The sequence below is a fragment of the Heterodontus francisci genome, chromosome 6 (assembly GCF_036365525.1).
Source record: "Heterodontus francisci isolate sHetFra1 chromosome 6, sHetFra1.hap1, whole genome shotgun sequence".
NCBI lineage: Eukaryota > Metazoa > Chordata > Chondrichthyes > Heterodontiformes > Heterodontidae > Heterodontus > Heterodontus francisci.
In genome coordinates, this window is record NC_090376.1 from 98033803 (window position 1) to 98052793 (window position 18991).

At 42.6% G+C, this 18991-nt stretch overlaps 1 protein-coding gene across 1 annotated transcript in view; it reads left to right on the forward strand.

Annotated features, from left to right (window-relative positions):
- LOC137371466 (protein diaphanous homolog 3-like) overlaps positions 1–18991 on the forward strand; it is a 908603-nt gene that overhangs the window by 103213 nt on the left and 786399 nt on the right. The window contains exon 4 of the mRNA XM_068034108.1: positions 6546–6650. Coding sequence (XP_067890209.1) covers positions 6546–6650 — 105 coding nt within the window. The remainder of the gene's footprint in view (positions 1–6545; positions 6651–18991) is intronic.

The following is an 18991-nucleotide window of genomic DNA, read 5'->3' on the forward strand; positions in this document are numbered from 1 at the left end:
TTCTGGAATCAATAAATGAGAAAATAAAGATTTAGGAGCGTCTAAATCGTGGAATCATAGAAATTTGGCACAGGGAGGTAATTCGGCCAATCAAGTCCATACTAACGAAAAAACAGTTATCCAGCCTAAGTCCACTTTCCAGCTCTAGGTCTGGAGCCTTGTAGGTTCTGGCACTTCAAATGCATATCAACTCATTTCTAAATGCGATGTGGGTTTCTGCCTCGACCACCCTTTGAGGCAGAGAGTTCCGGAGCCTAACCACCCTCTGGGTGAAAGATTTGCTCCTCAGTTCTCCTCTAATCCATCTACCAATTACTTTAGATTTGTGCCCCCGGTTATTGACCTCTCTACTGAGGGAAATAGGTCCTTCCTATCCACTCTCGGCCTCTCTTAATTTATGCACCTCAATTAAATCTCCTCAGCATCTTCTGTTCCAAAGAAAACCCCAGCCTATCCAATCTTTCCTCATGGCTAAAATTCTCCAGTCCTGCCAACATCCTGGTAAATCTCCTCTGTACCCTCTCTCATGTGATCATATCTTACTGTAATGTGACTAGAACCATACATAGTACTCTAGCAGTGACCCAACTAGTTTATTTTGCAGTTCTAGCATAACCTCCCTGCTCTTATAAGCTATGTCTTGGCTAATAAAGGAAAGTGCCTCATATGCTGTCTTAACATCCCATTTTTACCTTCAGGCACCTGAGGACATGTACTCCAAGATCCTTCCATTCCTGGACGTTTCTCAGTTTCTGACCATTTATTGTGCATTCTCTTGCCTTGCTTGCCCTCCAGAATGCATTTCCTCACACTTCTGTGGATTGAATTCCATTTGCTACTTTTCTACCCACCTGATCAGTCCTTTGATAGCTTTCTGTGGTTTACAGCTTTCTTCCTCAATATCAACCATGTGGCCAATTTTCATATCATCTGCAGACCTTTTAACCATGCCCTTTACTTTTAAGTCTAAATCATAGATTTAAATGCTAAAATATATATCAAATTCATTGTTACATGCCACAAAAAGCAAGGGACCTAGTACTGAGTCCTGCTGAACCCCACTGGAAACAGCTTTCCAGTCACAAAAACATCTATTGACCATTACCATTGATTTCCTGCCACTGAGCCAACTTTGGACCCAAATTGCCACTTTCCCTTGAATTCTATGGACTTTGACTTTTCTGACCAGTCTGCCATGTGAGACTTTGTTAAATGCCTTGCTAAAACCTATATAGACTGCATCAAAAGCCCTATCCTCATCGACAGTCCTTGTTACCTCCTCAAAAAATTGAGGATCCACCATCCACCTTCCCACACCACAACCTTCCCCTTTGTGAATTCCTGCTTTCCGACACCCAAGAACTGCCTACCCAGCCACAGTACAGACAGGAGGAGGAGAGAGTGAGAGAGAGACAGAAACAGCACAGCACTTAAAGGCAGGCTGTCTCTTCAAGGAAAGCTGGAAAAAAAACTATTGCTGCAATGGAAATTCTTGTAAACTGAACACCAGGGCAGACAAAAGGATCCAGACTGGTAGATGTGATACTGGAGGCATTGGTGGTGCATGTGGGGGGCCAGGAGGCCCCCAAGCCCTACCCTACCCTTAGAGGGAGTGTAAGGAGGTGGCCAGTAAGGTCAATGCCTGAAATCTGGACCTGCGGATCTGGCAGCACTGACTCAAGAGGTCTAATGATCTCACGCAGATGGTCGATATCAGTGAATGCATCTTTACATGACATCTCCTACCCACCACACCACCAATCTCTCATGCTGCTCAATGCACCACATCCCCATCACCCACTCAGCAGCACTCCCCAACACTCAGGACTTGAGCCAAACTTCTAGATACTCCCCCTCACCCCCACACACCTACCAATGCTGCCAGCCTCATGCCGTTCTTTCACTGCTTCCACAAACCTTCCGCTTTTCAGCTATGGCAGGCATTTCACCCAAACACAATGTTGCACAACCACAGACGTTTTGCCTTCTCCCTTGCAGGATAAGATGACAAGGGAGCAGAGCAGCGACGGACAAGGATACCTGCATCTCCTGAGACCTACAGAGGAGGATATCTCTGGGCATCATGGGATCAGTTACGATGGGGCCAGCAGCATCCGACCTTGCTGGGTGACTGCATGTTCCTGGTCTCTGCCCCTTCTCTACTTCCAGCACACCCTCATCCTACGATCTGGAATGATAAACAAGCTACTGGTGGTCTGACCATGGAACTCTTATTTCCCACCCCACCCAACTTCCCTCACCCCAACCTTCCCCTTCTGAGTTCCTGCGTTCAGGCACCGGAGAACTGCCTGGCCAGCCACTGGAGCCCCAGGAAAAAAAGAAAGAAACAACACAACGCTGATGAAGAGGCCCTCTCACTCGACTTGACACTCGTGGCCACCAGCTCATACTGGCACTGCATGTACCTCAGAGGCAGGTATTGAGTTGGGATCTGCACATGGTGAGTCACCAGGCACGAGTGGGCTGCAGCCAGGCCAGGGAAAGGGATAAGTCATGTGTCAGATCACTCAAGGACAAGTAAAGAAACAAAAGATCGGCGGCCAGGAAGTGGAAATGGAAGTAGCAGAATCATCGCCAGCAGTGCCGTCCAAAATATTGCGGATGGTAGTTATGATCCAAAACTCTTGAACTCAATGTTGACCCAGAGTAAAGTGCCTAAATTAAAGATAAGTTGCTCTTGCTTCAGCTTAGGTTGAGCTTCATTGGAATAATGTAGGAGGCTGAGGGCAGTGAAGTCAGAATGAGAATGGGCAGGAGCATGGAAATTACAAATTAAGCTTGGTGTCACATTTGTAGACTCAAGGAAAGTGTTCTGCAAAACGGTCACCCAGTCTGCATTTGGCCATTTGGTCTCCCCATTATAGAGGTGACTGCATCGTGAGCAGTGAATACAGTGTACTAAATTGAATTAAAACAATATTGGTGTTGGTGGCAAATGAGGACAAGAGGAGCCCTATCATAGCTCTTGGGGGGAGAGGAAGGGGTGAGAGCAGAAGACCAGGAGATGGAATGGATGTGGTCAAGGGCCCTGTCAACCATGTTGGAGAGGAATCCTCAGTTGAGGAAAAACGGAAGTCATATCAGAAGCAGTGGTATTGAAGAAAATGGGAGAATGGAATAGAGTCCCGAAAGAAAGCTGGGTGCGAGGAAGTGTAGTAAAGGAAACTGTTGGAGTCATTGGGCTTATTGTGGACATTGGTCATATTCACTATCGTGAGGGAAGGGTGAAAATTCAAAGCCAAGTTGATGAAAGTTTCCGCCTATATAGTCATTTATACACCAGAAAAAGATGTGAGGGAAAGGGCATGTGTAGGACTGGGACAAAGAGTGTTCCCCATATCCACGAAAAGCTCAGCCTAGCTGTGAGCCACAAGCGTTCCGTTAACAACACCTTTGGAGGAAGTGAGAGGAGTTGAAGGAGAAATTTTTCAATGTGAAAAAAAGTTCAGCCAGGCAGAGGAGGTTGGTGGTGGATGGGGGACTGGTTGGCCCTCCATTTAAAGAAGCGGAAGGCCCTCGGGCCATCCTGGTCAGGGATGGATATATTTCAGGATTGGGCGTCCATGGTGAAAAGGAGAGGCTTTGGGCCAGGAAACGCGAACTGTTGAAGTTGCTGAAGGTGTCAGAAGAACGGTGAATGGAGGTGTGAAGAAACTGGATGAAGGAGGAAAAGTAGAGTCGAGATAGGAAGAAATCTGTTCAGTGGGGCAATAACAGGCTAAAATGATGGGTCTACCAGGACAGTCCTTTTTGGGAATCTTGAGAAGGCAGTAGATGTGAGCTGTCCGGGTTTTGTTTGAATGAGGTTGGAGTCAGTGGAGATCCGATTTCCAGAGATGAGATCAGTGATGATCTGGGAAACGATGGCTTGTTGCTTGGTGATGGGGTCATGGTCCAGGGGGAGAGAAGAGGAAGTGTCAGAAAGTTGGCACTCGGCCTCTGCTATGTTGAAGTTCACCAATCAACAACAGTGTCACTCTTGTTAGCAGTTTTAATGACAATCTTAGGGTTGGAAATGAGAACAGTTGGTTCCAGCTGTCTCTTAAATCTTGCAACTAATCAGTTGAAACACAGTGCCACTGGGCAGCCTTTGACCTTTTGTCAAGAGCAATGTCAATGTTTAAAGACTTGATTACAAGGTACAGACAGAACTATTTATTTGTTTCACCAGTGGGTTCTGCAAGCAAGACTGTCCTTGCTTGGCTTTGTCCTCAAAAGGGGTTGAGGCCAGGTTTCTGGGACACTGCACTGCCATTATTCAATTATGATGATCTTTTGCTTTTTTTTTAAGAACAGAAACATTCGTGAGTATAACTTGCTTCTGTGACTCTGGTGGGATCATAAAATTTTTGGGAGCTCATGCATAGTGTCATGCTAGGCCCCCACCTGCCGAGAATGAGGCACACTAATTTTGTCATGAACCTTGATTTTAAACTGTTACTGGGGTGAAGAAAGGACTTGTGAAACAGATCAGCTGTGGCTGGAAAAGACATTTGCATGTTAACGGACGGTGATTGGAAGGACAGAGGACCATTCCTTGATGCATTCAACCCACAATCGACCTTGATCACCAGGTATTGTGGAGCATTCCAGAGACTGCTGTAATCCAAGACATGGTCAGACCAGTTAGTCACAAGACTAACCTGCTTGGCAACCTGGGGTTTTCTGAATTGTCCGAACAGTTTGAACTGAGTGTGTCTGTTTGCTCTTAAACTGAGAAGATCTCTCCTGTCTGCTCCCATCTCTTTCTCACAAGTCTCTGAATCTACTGAAGACACATGAACCCAAGAGAGAAAAGTCTCCTACAGCGAACAAGGTTTAAGAAGAATACTGGGCTCCAATGAAAGGCAAGATCTACCTACAATCAAGGACTTTACAGTGAGCTCGAAGAACTGTAACAAAAACTCTTCAGATATTGCCTCAAACTTTTCCACTTTATTTTTCTTCTCTTTTCTGTCACTATTTGCATGTACGTATCACATATGCATGCTAGCGTGGGCGCGGCGTGTATCCGTAGGCATCAACCGAATTGGAGTTTAAGTTTAATAAATTTCAACTTTTCTTGAAACCTAAGAAAACCTGTTTGTGCTGGTTTCTTTGCCTCACAATTGGAAAGCGGTGAACAAAGATTCACCAAGGGGGAGCTAAAAACAAGGTGTGTTTAAAATTAAACCCTGTTACAGTAAGACCAGGTGAATGCTGAAAGGGAACCCTAGACCGCTTTCTCACTGGGTCGTAACAATAGGTACATTTTATTTTTATTTATTTTGTTTAGAGATACAGCACTGAAACAGGCCCTTCGGCCCACTGAGTCTGTGCCGACCAAGAACCACCCATTTATACTAACCCTCCAGTAATCCCATATTCCCTACCACCTACCTACACTAGGGGCAATTTACAATGGCCAATTTACCTATCACCTGCAAGTCTTTGGCTGTGGGAGGTAATAGTTATGATCTTTCTGTTAGTAACTTATACATCGATGTGTAACTTAAATCTGTCTTTGTTGACCTTTATCTTTAGGGGACTATCAGAACAGTAATTGTGTCACTGCACTGCTGTTCTTTGCTGCATACCTAACTAGGAATGAAAGAGTGACATCTGCTGCAGTATTAATAATAATGTCCTCACAAACAGTGCCGAACTTGATCAAGGGCCTCTTTCTTAAATGAAAAGTATCTGAACTGCACAACCTTTGTCTCATGCTGAAAATCATGGTCCAGAGATGCACTTGCATTAAAGCAGTGGCTTAAGCACAGTACACAGTGTGTTTGCAGATGTAATAGATTTGACTAGTCAGCTTTAGTTCTGTCATTGCATTTTTGCTCAAGTCAGAAATTTTAGGTTGCAACTAGAGACTCTAGAGACTGGAGTCTCTTTATCTAGGCTGACACTTTGGTGTTTTTCTGAGAGATTGCTGCACTATCTTAGGTGCTGGCTTTTACATGAGACTTTAAATTGCGACTCATCTTCAGGTGGATATAAAATATCCAATTCTGCTGTTCAGGCAAGAGCAGAGGGTTCTGCTTGTGTCCTGGCCAGTATTTATCTCAGTTGACATAGTTCCAACAGATGATTTGGTTCTTGGTATTTGTGGAACCTTTTTGCGCACAGAATGGCTGTTGAATTTGCCTACATAACAACAACAAATGTACTTCTATTAAATAAAAAAGCACTTTATTGGCTGTGAAATACGTGGGACAGTCTGAGAATACGAGAAAAGAAGCACTATATAAGTGCGAGCTCTTTTGATCCTCACACATCCAGATCTGACTTTTGAGAAGAAAGTATTGGGAAACTTCTTGCTCAACTTTAGAGGGTAAGGGTTTCAGCACCGCTCAAGAATTTGGGAATTTATAAGTGGAAATCAGTTAAAAGCTGATTTCTAAATGTCATAATAGGTATGTGGTGACACCAGTAAATATAGGTTTCAGGATAGGTTTTGCATGATTGTCATAACTAATAACTCGGAGCAATATGCAGCGTTTCAGCAAGTTAACTTTAGCCAATTGTTATCTTCACAGGAAGATATGAATTTAAGTGAAGAACGAAAGGCTCCACTGCGTGAGAAGGACATGAGTACGAAAAGGGAAATGGTTGTGCATTACATTGGTGCAACTTCCAATATCGTAAGTGAAATGTGAAGCTTTCTTAATTCTTTATCGTTATGTGGCATGAATATCAATACATTTTCTTTTAAGAAATGGGCACAGTTGAACCATTAAGATCCTCTGTGCACACAATTGGTCTTTCTAGATGTCAGCCAGCTGAGCACCCTGAAGTTTAACTAACTTTTGCTTTCTTTAAGTTAAGTGAAGTCAAGTCCACCAACTGGTTTTTTTTTGCAAGTAATTTAAATGAGATCTACTGATATTGCTCATGGATAAACATTATAAAACTATGTTTACATGGATTGCACTCTTCTGTATTTCTAGCTATTCTGTTGGTCACATTCCTGTACTACATATCTTATGTGATCTTACAATGAATATATGGTGAGAAAATGTTAACTGTTTTCTTTGAATTCAGATGTATTTTGTTTGTTTGACTTAAGTAATAAACTTTTAAAAGGAAATTTATGTCGCCTCAGGAAATTAGTTGCAGCTTTGTCATTTTAATGTTTATTATCTCTTGAATATGAGTGACCAATGACTAGTGGCTATCATGCAGAACATAATGGCTTTGTGTAACGTAAGAATTCTGATAGTTTGGTTTGAGAAAAGAAGTTTAAGTTAAGCAGTGTTACTATTTCTCTGATGCCCTATTTTAACTTTGGTGTACATTTTATTTTCCTGTAATAAATCTGATTTCTACTTTGAGTCTAAACTATATTCTCCAAAAGCACATTATTTTTCATCCTATCAAAGTAATAAGGAATATATATTGGATATTTCATAAGACCTCTGTTGGATAACTCTGGTGAAAAGGTATATTTATTGTTAATCCTGATGTATGCTACACTTGTCCTTTTGAATACTTAAAATCTTTTGGTTCATGGGAAATGTGGATTTGCCTTTGGAAACTAGTTTACAGTGAACATCAATAAGACGAGATCTAGAATTTATTAACTGGGAGTTACACAAAATGTGGATAATTATTTTTCCAATACCCTTGTACTCTAAAAGTTCAGAAAGCCTATTACCATCAGTGTCTTTCCTCATCCTTAAAGGAGTTTCTTTTTTATGAAAAGTAACAAGTTGAATTTTGAAAGCAAGCAAGAAACCACTGTCACTTGAATATCACTTGTTATATGTTAGTCAGAAAATGTAAACATTCAAATTGTTAACACCTGTGATAGCCGAGAACTAGATGCAGTGACGTGCATTCTTTTCTCATCGTCATATGAATTAAAAAAAAATATATTTAGAAAGCAAAGGGAAAGCTTCTAATTATCCATAATTGTAAACTGAATTGATAGTTATAAAATGTATACATGATAATGATTGACCGCTGTGAAACAGAGAGGCAGAAGGCAAAAGATGTCGAGAAGCACACATTGTAAACATCACATTGATAAATTGTAAATCCTGGCTGTTTTCCCACTTTCTTGCCCTTGTACAGACCTGCTGGGGTGCCCGAATGCTACTGTAGTAGATGTAAGTGAACTCAGTATAAAATGGAAATTGAAACTGGGATGTTGTGGTTTTAATGACCCTGTTGCATGCACATCTATCAACTGACCAGTCAGAGTGCGTGTATTGTAGTAATTAGTGAGTGAATATAAAGGCCCTTTGTAACTTAGACTGGCTCTAGAAAATAAGTTGCAATAAAGCATACAATACTTTTAGCAGCTAAATAATACCGAGGAAAAACTATTACACTGTTTAATTCTACATTTATTGCTTCAATTATTAACTTGCCGTACTTCATTAATCCAAACAATGATGTGCACACAACATAGATTTTTTTGTATGTTTTCATATTTAATATTGAAGCTTAATTTATTTAGGTAGCAAAAATAAAGCAAATTTAATGTCATAGTAAATTTGTCATAAATATAAATTAATTATCTCAGTGCTTTCATGATATGTAATTGACAAGCATGCTTCTAACTTGTGCTAGTTCGAAGTTCAACAGGATATTGGGAGTGAATTCAAATAATTTTCAAGGGCTTTATTGATAAGTTGAAAATTGAATTTACTTTCGCTAGTGTACAAGATTTTCACAACAAAGTATTGCTTTCAGTTCCTGTGACAAAAAAGTGTGTTCTTGATGTGAATGCTGCATCAAAATTGTTTTGGAAGCAAGCGCATCATGACATTGCCCCCAAGAAAGAAAGGAATTGCAGCAAGTTGTTGCAAGTAAGAAGGAATATCCAACTGACTCATTATGACCAACAAGAATGTAGCATTGTCCCTTGTTGAAAATTCGCATTGGAGTGGGCAATAAGATCCTGTTAAATTTGGGGGTGGGGGGGGGGGAGAATTATTTTTTCCATTGTTTCCTCTCCTTTTTATGTACATTTAATTAGAGAGAATTTGTTTAGTTGTATTCTAAAATTAATTTATTAATGTCATTGATTTTTCATCTGATAATTTACTGTAACAGACCAATTTACTTGAAGGTGCACAGGTGACAAATTACGAGACAGAAGGCTGAAAAGGTTTTCTAAATGCCATTGCCACTTTACCAATAGCATCCCCATGTACGAAAGAAGAAGTAAGCATGACCCGCATGGGTCTTGCAGAAAAGCTGCAGGCAGGGTAGTGTTTACTCTGAAATCTTAAAAGAATTTTGGGCCAGAAGGACAAGCATGGGTGACAGATCTATGCATTCTTAGATTTTACAGGGTAGATTCCAAAAAGCTGGCTTGAGGTGATGATCATAAGCCATCACAAATATGAGAAGCCATCATATGATACCGCCAGCTAATGCCCAATATCACTGCTCTCCATAACTCGCAAGTTAAAGGTTTTACAGGCTCGCCGTAACCCTATCTTTAAGGCTATCGTGACAAAGAAGCAGAAAAGTTTTTCAGATGGAGTTCAAGGTGCTGCAATAATAACGAAGTATTGCAGATGCTAGAAATCTGAAATAAAAATGAAATGCTGGAAATACACGCAGGTCTGGCAACATCTGTGAAGAGAGAAAGAGTTAACATTTCAGGTCTCTGGTTTCAGAACTGTTGAAAGGTCACAGACCCGAAACGTTACCTCTGTTTCTTTCTCCACAGATGCTGCGAGACCTGCTGTGTATTTCCAACACTTACTGTTTTTATTTCAAGTTGCTGCAACAAGGTTCTAGCAATTATGAGACAACTTTCCAGCACAATCTGACAACTGAAACAGTGCTGAAATATTTATCTGCTGCCTACGATACGGTATAGAGATATGGGCTGTTGCTCAAGTCAAATGCTGTGTTACCAAGTGACTTTGGCCACAATGTTCGGCCACAATAGATGGTGTGTCCTTTTGAACAAGCAGGCCATTTGAACACAGCACCCTCAATGCTTCCCTACCTTGAGGATCTGTTCTGGCTTGTTTACTTATCAACATTTACATCAGTGACTTCCTGAATGCAATTATGCTGACGACGTTGTCTTTGTGACACAAGTATATAGACCTCACCACCATAGTCGAGATTCTCTATCGACCTGAAGTTAATGATTGAATACTCAGAACATTGGCAGCGCTGCCTTATCGCTTCAAACTGTGCTAAGAGCTTTTCACCGAAACAACAAAGTTGCCTGAGAACCACTGAGTGTCACCTTTTGCAGATAACAGGTCTGAAATTAACCTTGTTAGAAAGATTTGTGTTTAACCATGGATAGGAACTTCACTTTTAACACTCATTGGAAAAGACTTGTGAAACAGTAAAAGCAAGTACCAGTCATGTTTTAAAAATTGGGGGCAAATAGTGGGGTGTCAATTTGTGCACACTTCGAAGAGTGATTCCAACACTGGTTGACTCTACTGCTGAATAGCGCTTTCCAGTCTGAGTGGGCAGTTCACATCAAATTTTGGATGCACTACTTCATGCCACAATGTGAATCATAGTTAAAGGATGAAATCAACATCCATTCAGTGGTCGTCCACTGTAGCTCATACCACTGCCACCATCTAAAATCGGAGAGAGATGTGCAGCTTTTGAGTACAAATGGACCATGACTAACCTAAACTTGCAATTCATGAGAACTTTCAAATTCACATCTGAAATTTGCCAGCCTTTTTGTGAGTGGGCTAATAGAAACATAGAAAATAGGAGCAGGAGTAGGCCATTCGGCCCTTCGAGCCTGCTCCGCCATTCATTATGATCATGGCTGATTGTGGCTGCTCCAAATGTGTCCCCATTTAATATTTAGGCGCACTGATGAGACTTCTGGGGCAATGGTAATGTCCCAAACAAGCACCTGATTGTTGGCCCCAAAAAAGAATTCCCAGGTTTCGATCCACCTGGAAACAATGGTCTGTACTAAACGATCTCAAAACATCAGATGCGATTGTTCTGTTACATTTCTGGGAGATGAGACATGAGTGACAATTTATTTGTGGACACCCTGGATCATATTGTAAATCAGTGCCTACTTTTGTTGTTGGCAGCATTTGAGACATATACCAAGCCATTTCCGAAGCAACTACCAATCTGGATTTGGATATTTGAATGCCAAGAAAGACATGAATTAATGTTCGTGGCTGTGGAAGAACTTGGAGTTGGAGGGGGAGGATCCAGTTGTCATGGTCCACATAGGAACCAATGACATATGTAGAACTAGGAATAATGTTCTGAGAAAGTTTGAAGGGTTTGGGTCCAAATTAAAAAGCAGAACTTCAAAGGTATAATCTCTGGATTGTTACCTGAACCACATGCCAATTGCCAAGGGGATAAACAAATTAGAAGGTTAAATGCTTGGCTGAAAGAGTGGTGTGGCTGGCAGGATGATGCTATGTGGGCCACTGGCACCAGTACTGGAGAAAGAGGGAGTTGCTTCGTTGGGATGAGCTCCACTTAAACTGGGCTCGGACCAGTGTCCTGGCAAACTAGGGCAATAGACAGGGCTTTAAACTAATGAAGGTAGGGTGGAAGGATTCAGGAAAGGGTAAATTCAAAAGCAGCAAATTAAATATCAAGGGAGCAGAGCAGCATTTTGGGTAACACGCAGAATGGGGCAAGAAGGGAATGCAAGTGTAACCAAGGGCATTAGTGACTAAGGTGACGACATGGAAAAAGCTTAAAGGCACTATAACTGAGTGAAGCATTCACAATAAATTAGATCAATTACTGGCACAGATAGAAATGAATAGGTTTGATCTAATAGCTTGCAGACAATACAAAGTTAGTTGGGGAAGTAAGCAGTGAGGAGGATGCAAAAAGGCTTCAGAGGGATGTAGATAGGTTGCGGGAGGAAGCAAGAACGTGGCAGATGGAATACAATGTGGTGAAGTGTGATGTTATCCACTTGACTAGGAAAAATAAAAAAGCAGAATTTTTCTTTGAATGGTGAGAGACTGGAAATGTTTGCATTCAGAGGGACTTCATATATGGATCACAAAGTTAACGTGCAGGTAATTAGGAAGGCAAATGGTCCGTTAGCTTTTGTTACAAAGGAATTGGAGTATAAGAGCAAACAAGTCTTTGGATCATTATTTCGGACTTCGATGAGTACTGTGCTGTTTTGGTTTCATTGCTGTTAATTATCTATGAACGGTACTTAAGTGTATGCAGGTGGTGGGCAATTAACTGGGCATTCACTTGAGGCTGCTATAAATAGACACAGACTAAAACTGGTTGTTGAGTTAGAAGGTGCATGATTGTCATGTGTAACACTGTAAAGAAATATAAAGATTGGCTGCAGTTATGTCCTTCACCCACTGGCTTTCTAGATTTGAACTTGATAACTGAGGAAGGTTGCCTAAGGTGTGAGCCGTGCACGAGCAGCCAGGGTGGAGGCAGGCTGCTGATTTGGCCGTCGCTTGGCCTGAGATAACTTCAGTGGCAGCCGTCTGGCTGCCTGAGGCCTGGAAGGCCCCAGCTGGCGAAGGGGTTGTTGCACAGGTGCAGGACTCCACTCAGTCATTGCAGCTACTGGAGCTGGACTCACTGGCAGAGGGACTGAGGAGCTGCTGTTCACATTCAGAGCGCCCTGAGTGGAGCCCGCAGATATGGAGGTCAGCCTCTCCACCTCCCTTTCAAGGCTCGCTTGAACCTCCCTGTTGACCAGAGGAGGAGGAGGAGGACTTGGAGAGGACTCCAGGCGCCTTGTCCTCCTCTCTCCTTGCCTTCAACTCAACTGCTGAGTTGAACTTGTGGCCAAGGCAATGGTGTGCAGGTCTGTGCGCAGCTGTGAAATCTGGCTCTCCAAGTGGGTCGCCAACCTCGATGGAGGAAGCCATGTGCTTACACACCTGAGACATGGCAGCACTCACAGTACGGATGGATTCTTCCATCGTCTGCTCATGATCGCACATTACCTCTGGCATCTCTGTCAGATGTTCCCTTGCCTCTCTCTGCAACTCCAGCATATCCTGTGCTCTGTGCTGTTGACATCAGAGGCACGTCATGAGCCTGGCCCTCAGCATGGGCCTGGCCACCCACAGTCCTCCGACTGTCAGTAGCCTCGGCGGTCACAGCCTCAGTCAGCTGTTCAGGCACATCTCTGGTGCTCTCACCAGCTCGTGACCCTGAATCTAAGGCCAAATGCATACCTACCGAGGTGAAAGTATCTGTGCTGGTGGAAGGTGCAGGAGAATGATGTGATGGTACATCCTCTGACTGCTCCTCCTCCATCTCAGAGGTCAACAGCTGTCCCCCTGTCATACCATCAACGTGAGCCTCCTGCTGATGTCCTGCATGAGAAAACACAAGCATTTGTGGGTTAGTTTGTTCAGATCTCCTCATGCCAAGTATGCAAGATGTGGATCTCCAGAAGTGTGGTAGAGGACATATGCACATAATCCTCACTTTCTTGTGCAGAGATTCCTGTTTCACCATCCGCTATTGAACAGCTGCCCTGGGCTCCTGGTAGGTTCAGTGCCTGCTCCTCAGCTGTCGACAGCGACCGAAGATGTGGGAGGCCCCTGCCAGTCATGGAGGTCTCCCTCGTGCTATGGGCCTGTTTGTCCTGCAAGTGGAAAGCGGGACATAGTAAGACTTTGCAGGAAGAGCAAGAGAACAGTTATGCTAGCGGCAGCCTCTTGTCTCCAGATGGGGTTTCCTACATGGCTTCTCCCAACATCCACTCTCCAGGGATGTAACGGGGTGAGCTGTGAACGAAGATAGCCTGTACCGAGATGCAGCCTTGCATCTGCGAGGATGTGGTGATGCTGAATCCTTTGCCAGTGCCTTTTTGGTAACTCTCTCCCCAGGTAGTGCTCCTGTCGAAGAAACTGTAGTAAAATAATCAGACTTGGCACGGGGAGTACTCGCAACCGACTTTTATTAACTTGTACACAAGGAGAACAAACACAGTAGAGCTCACATTGAGACTCAGTGCGATGTTATGAAGAATTTCTGTAAAACAATGGCAATTATACTATTCTGCAACCAATAATCTTACAACAATAGTTCAATCCTTAATTTGCATTCTAAAGCACCAATAATATTACAATTCAGTTTTTGCTCTAAATGAATAAGATACAGTAATTTTCAATCCTTCGTTTACATATCTATCTCACCATTGGCCTTGCAGCTGGTACAACGCAATAACAAAAAGAGACATTATGCTTCAAAAACACTCTTCTTATCTCATCACCCAGACATGACACATTCCTAAGGAACAGTTAGTGTGAGAAATATACTGACCAGGCAAACCCACACCCCTTGTCCGAGGGTGGCTCACCTCAGGTTCCACACTCCCTCCCACGTTGCCACATGCAGGCCCAAAAGGTAAGATAGGTATGGAGAAAGCACCTGGGCAAAATGAAAGAGGTCACTCACTCTCTTCCGGCATTGGACCCAGTTGCGTGGGGTGATCCCGCAGCTGCTTACATCCTCTGCGATCTCCATCCAGGCTTGCTTACTTGGAAAGAGGACCTCCTGCCTTTCCCTTGCAGTCTGGAGGAGAATCTCCCGGGAGGCATTACTGAACCGTGGGACCACTTGGTGTCTTGTTTCAGCCATGGTGCCAGGTCGCTGCTGCTCCATTCCAATGGTGTTATGTCCCTGTATGGCGGGAGGGGTTCCAGGTATTCAGCACTCCTGTTTCACTGCCTCACTGAAAGGCAGCAACACAAGCAGGGTTGGCAGCGCTTTAAATATGGCACCAACACCTGCGTTTGAATTATCCGACAGTGCAATCACTGGCTTGGAGCCCGTCCCCGTTGTGTAATTGGATTGGGCCTGCACCTTGATAAGTGGCCAACCGCCCACGTGATCGTAGTCGGATGGCCGCACATATCACGGGTGGCAATGGCACCCACCTCTGAGCCTGCGGCCAGGACCTTTGATTGGGTCATTAAATTTAGCTTGACTTTTTTTGACTTGGTCTCATACAGCATTCTTAGTACATTTAATGAAAACATATTGCGTAGACTGGAAGGATAGTATGCAAACCCATACCACTATTCAAAAGCCCCAGAATTCATTTTACATCAAATGTATACCTGCGGCCGGAGTTTAACGGTGAGGCGGTGGCGCAGCCCACCAGCTGAAAAGTCAGGGGCGAGCCTGCCCCCACTGAGCCTGGGAGCCGTGCTGCTTTTTTTGTAAGGCCCAGGCCCTTAGTTGCCTTCCGTTGAGGCTTCCACCCCTCTGAGACAGAGTGTTCCACCTCCAAGAGCGGTCAGCCAATCAATTGACCTGGGGCAAGTGGGTCGCTTACCACCTCCCCCACCGCTGGTAAAATAGCAGTGGGGGCAGGTAGGCGATGGGTACGGCACTCACCCCACCCGGGTTTAAATTCCAGCCTGCATTTTTAAAAATGTAGGTTTAACTATGGATACTGTGACAAAACTGTCAACAATAACAGCTTTTATCTTAAGTATGAAATTTTGACAACAATGGATAGTGTAAAGATAAATATATCTGCTTAACTGATCAGGGGTATAGGGCTGTAAAGATGTAACAATAAATTATAATTACTACTGACCTTAAAATACTTTAGTCCTGCATGCTTTGAACTGCAGTGTTGAACTGGTAGATCCTCAAATTAGTAAAATTAAGCAGAATGGATCATCATATTAGTTAGTGAATTGTCAAATTCAAATTACTGAAGCTGCTATAAATGGGACAGAAGGAACATGACCTTTATCACAGCTGCAAACAGTATCCGTCGTCTTTAATCAATCATCTGTCATTTCAGGCTTTTAATAGATGAATGTTCTGAAAAGTCAAGGCTAGTACTGAATTGGTTTTCTTAATACCCTAACCTAGAGCCATTTGGGATTTTGAATGTTGAAGCTTTCAGAAATGATGTGCAGTAACCTTCTGCCTCCACAAGTCTTCCCCAAAAAGGAGTACTAATTACTTTCCTTTAAATGGAAGTGCTTCAAGTACAATATAAGATTTCTGAATTTAACTACATTGAAGGACATTTATTCACTGGTAGATTGAACTTCTGTAATATAGTTTTCAAATAAACAGTCAACACATCTTACATTAAAATAAAAACTTGGTTGGATTAACACAGATATTGTTAAAGGAAGGTGAATTTTATGGAGCCTGAACTGAACAAACAATTCACCAGTCTGCAAAGAAACCATTTTTTTCATATAACAATGACTGATAAATTAACAGCTCAGTGTACAAGACAGCAACTTAGACTGTGTGCAAGATACAGAAGTAAGCAAAGTCAAATTTGAGAAAGAAAATAGAAAGTTCACCCTGCAATGGGCAAGTTGAAACTAAGACACCAGAAATTAATAATCTCAATGGCAGACTTAAAAAAACACAGCAAGGATACAAAAATCAGAAACATGAATATTTTTTGCTCGATAGTCAGAGAGTTTAGACTATTAACTGACTGGACTCCAGTGTTCATGATTAGAATCGTAAAAAAGTAACAAAAAATTGTACAATGTTAAGGCCTGAAAACCAGACTGATCTCAGTCAGAGCTCTCAGGAATAACCAGTGTAGAAAATAATAATATCATACATACACATATGAGGTTAAACAACAACAGGCAGAAGAGCCTGAGGAAATCATTCCAAAGAGTTAGGTCAAGACAGCTGATACTTCAGCCAGCAATTATGGGACACAAATTGATGATGCATGAGAAGTCAAAAATCGCAGGAGTAAAGAATGTGATTGAGAATGTAAGTCTGGAGAGGGTGCAGAGCCAGGGAGAGACAAGACTGCAGAAGAATTTGACAACAAGAACATGCATTTCAAATTTGAAGTGCTGGAGCAATGGAAGCCAAAAGGGTCAATGAGAGTAGGCAGGATAGACGAGCAGGACATAGAACCGGGAAGGCTATGAGCAGTTGACTTTTGGATCTATTGTATTTTATGAATGATGGAGAGTGAGAGGCCAGTGAAGTGAATGAGAGAGAGAAAGATCAAGCCTTTAGAGGATGAGCAGCAGAGAAGTTGAGGTTGGACAGAAGTGGACATTATTGTGGAGGGGAATGAAGTGGCTTTGGTGGTAAATTAGTTGTGGGGTTTTACGCTCAACTCTGGGTCTAAGAGAACACCAAGGATTTGCACAGTTTGGTTCAGCCTGAGTGAGTGGCAGGGGAGGGGCAGTGGAGTCAGTGACAGAAGGGCAGAGTTGTGATGGGGGTGGAAAATAATGATTTTGGTCTACGCAATGTTCAGTTACGGGAAGTTGGGACTCATCCGTGAATTGATGTTGGACAGGAATTCTGACATGGAATTGTCCACACAGTTCAGAGAAGCGGTGGAGAGACGGAGCTGGTTATTATCAGTAGACTTTTAAAGAGCTGACTCAGTACCTGTCAATGATTTAAACAAAGGATAGTGTGCATACAGAGAATGGAAAGAAACCAAGGACAGATCAATAGAACCATAGGAATAGCAGCAGACCATTCACCCTTCAAGCCTGTTCCACCATTCAATGAGATCAAGGCTGATTCGTATCCTATTTCCATTTATCCCCCTAGGCTCCATATCCGTTAATGCCCTTGGCTAGCAAAAATCCATCAATCTCAAATTCAAAATTTTTAATTGAATGTGTATCTACTGCTTTTCGTCGAACAGAAGGAGGATATTCAGCCTGTCGTGTCTGTGCCAGCTCTCTGCAAGAGCAACTCACTTTGTCCCATTCCCTTGGCCTTTTCCCCGTACCCTGCAAATTTTTTCATTTCAAGTAATTATCCAGTTTTCTTTTCAAGGCATCAATTGAACCTGTCTCCACCACACCTTGAGGCAGAGCATTCCAGATCCTAACGACTCGCTGCGTAAAATGTTTTGCCTCATGTCACTGTGCTGCTTTTACCAATCACCTTAAATTGGTGTCCTCTGGTTCTGAACCCTTCGGCTAATTGGAACAGTTTCTCCCCATCCGTTCTGTCCGAATCCTCATGATTTTGAGCACCTCCATCAAATCTCCTCTTAATCTTTTCTCTTTTCCAAGAAGAACAGACTCAGCTTCTCCAATCTATCCATGTAATTGAAGTTCCTCATCCCTGGAAGGATTCTCGTGCATGTTTTCTGCGCGCTCATGCCTTCACATCCTTTCTAAAATGTGGTGCCCAGAACTGGATACAATACAGTTGAGGCCAAACCAATGTTTTATATAACTTTATCTTAACTTCCTTGTTTTTGTTCACTAGGCCCCTATTTGTAAAGCCCACACTTCCATATGCTTTATTAACCACTTTTTCAAACTGCCTGCAACCTTCAATGATTTGTGCACATATACCCCCAGGTTCTTCTGCTCCTGCACCCACTTTAGGATTGTACCCTTCAATTTATATTGCCTCTCCTCGTTGTTCTTAACAAAATGAATTGCTTCACATTCGTCTGCATTAAATTGAGTCTTCTGCCTTTCTGCCCATTCTACCAGCCTATGTTCTCTTGAAATTGATCACTATCCTTGTCACAGTTCACAATACTTTCAAGTCATCCGCAAATTTTGAAATTCTGCCCTGACATCCAAGTCTAGGTCATTAATATAAATCGAGAAAAGCAGGGGTCCCAACACGGAGCCCTGGAGAATCCAAGTATATACCTCCTTCCTGTTGAAAAAAACAATGCACACAGCTACTTTCTGTTTCCTGTCACTCAGCCAGTTTTGTATCATGTTGTCACTGTCCCTTTTATTCCATGGGTTTCAACTTGCTGACAAGCCTGTGATGTGGCACTTTATCAAATGTCTTTTGGAAGTCCATGTACGCAATAACAACCGCATTACCCCCATCAACCCTCTCTGTTACCTCATCAAAAAACTCAAGCAAGTTAGTTCAACATGATTTGCCCTTCACAAATCCATGCTAGTTTTCCTTATTTAATCTACATTTGTCCAAGTGACTAGTAATTTTGTCCTGAATTACATTTCAAAAACTTCCCCACCACCGAGGTTAAACTTTGGTTGCTGGGTTTGTCTTTAAACTCTTTTTCTGAACAGGGGCGTAA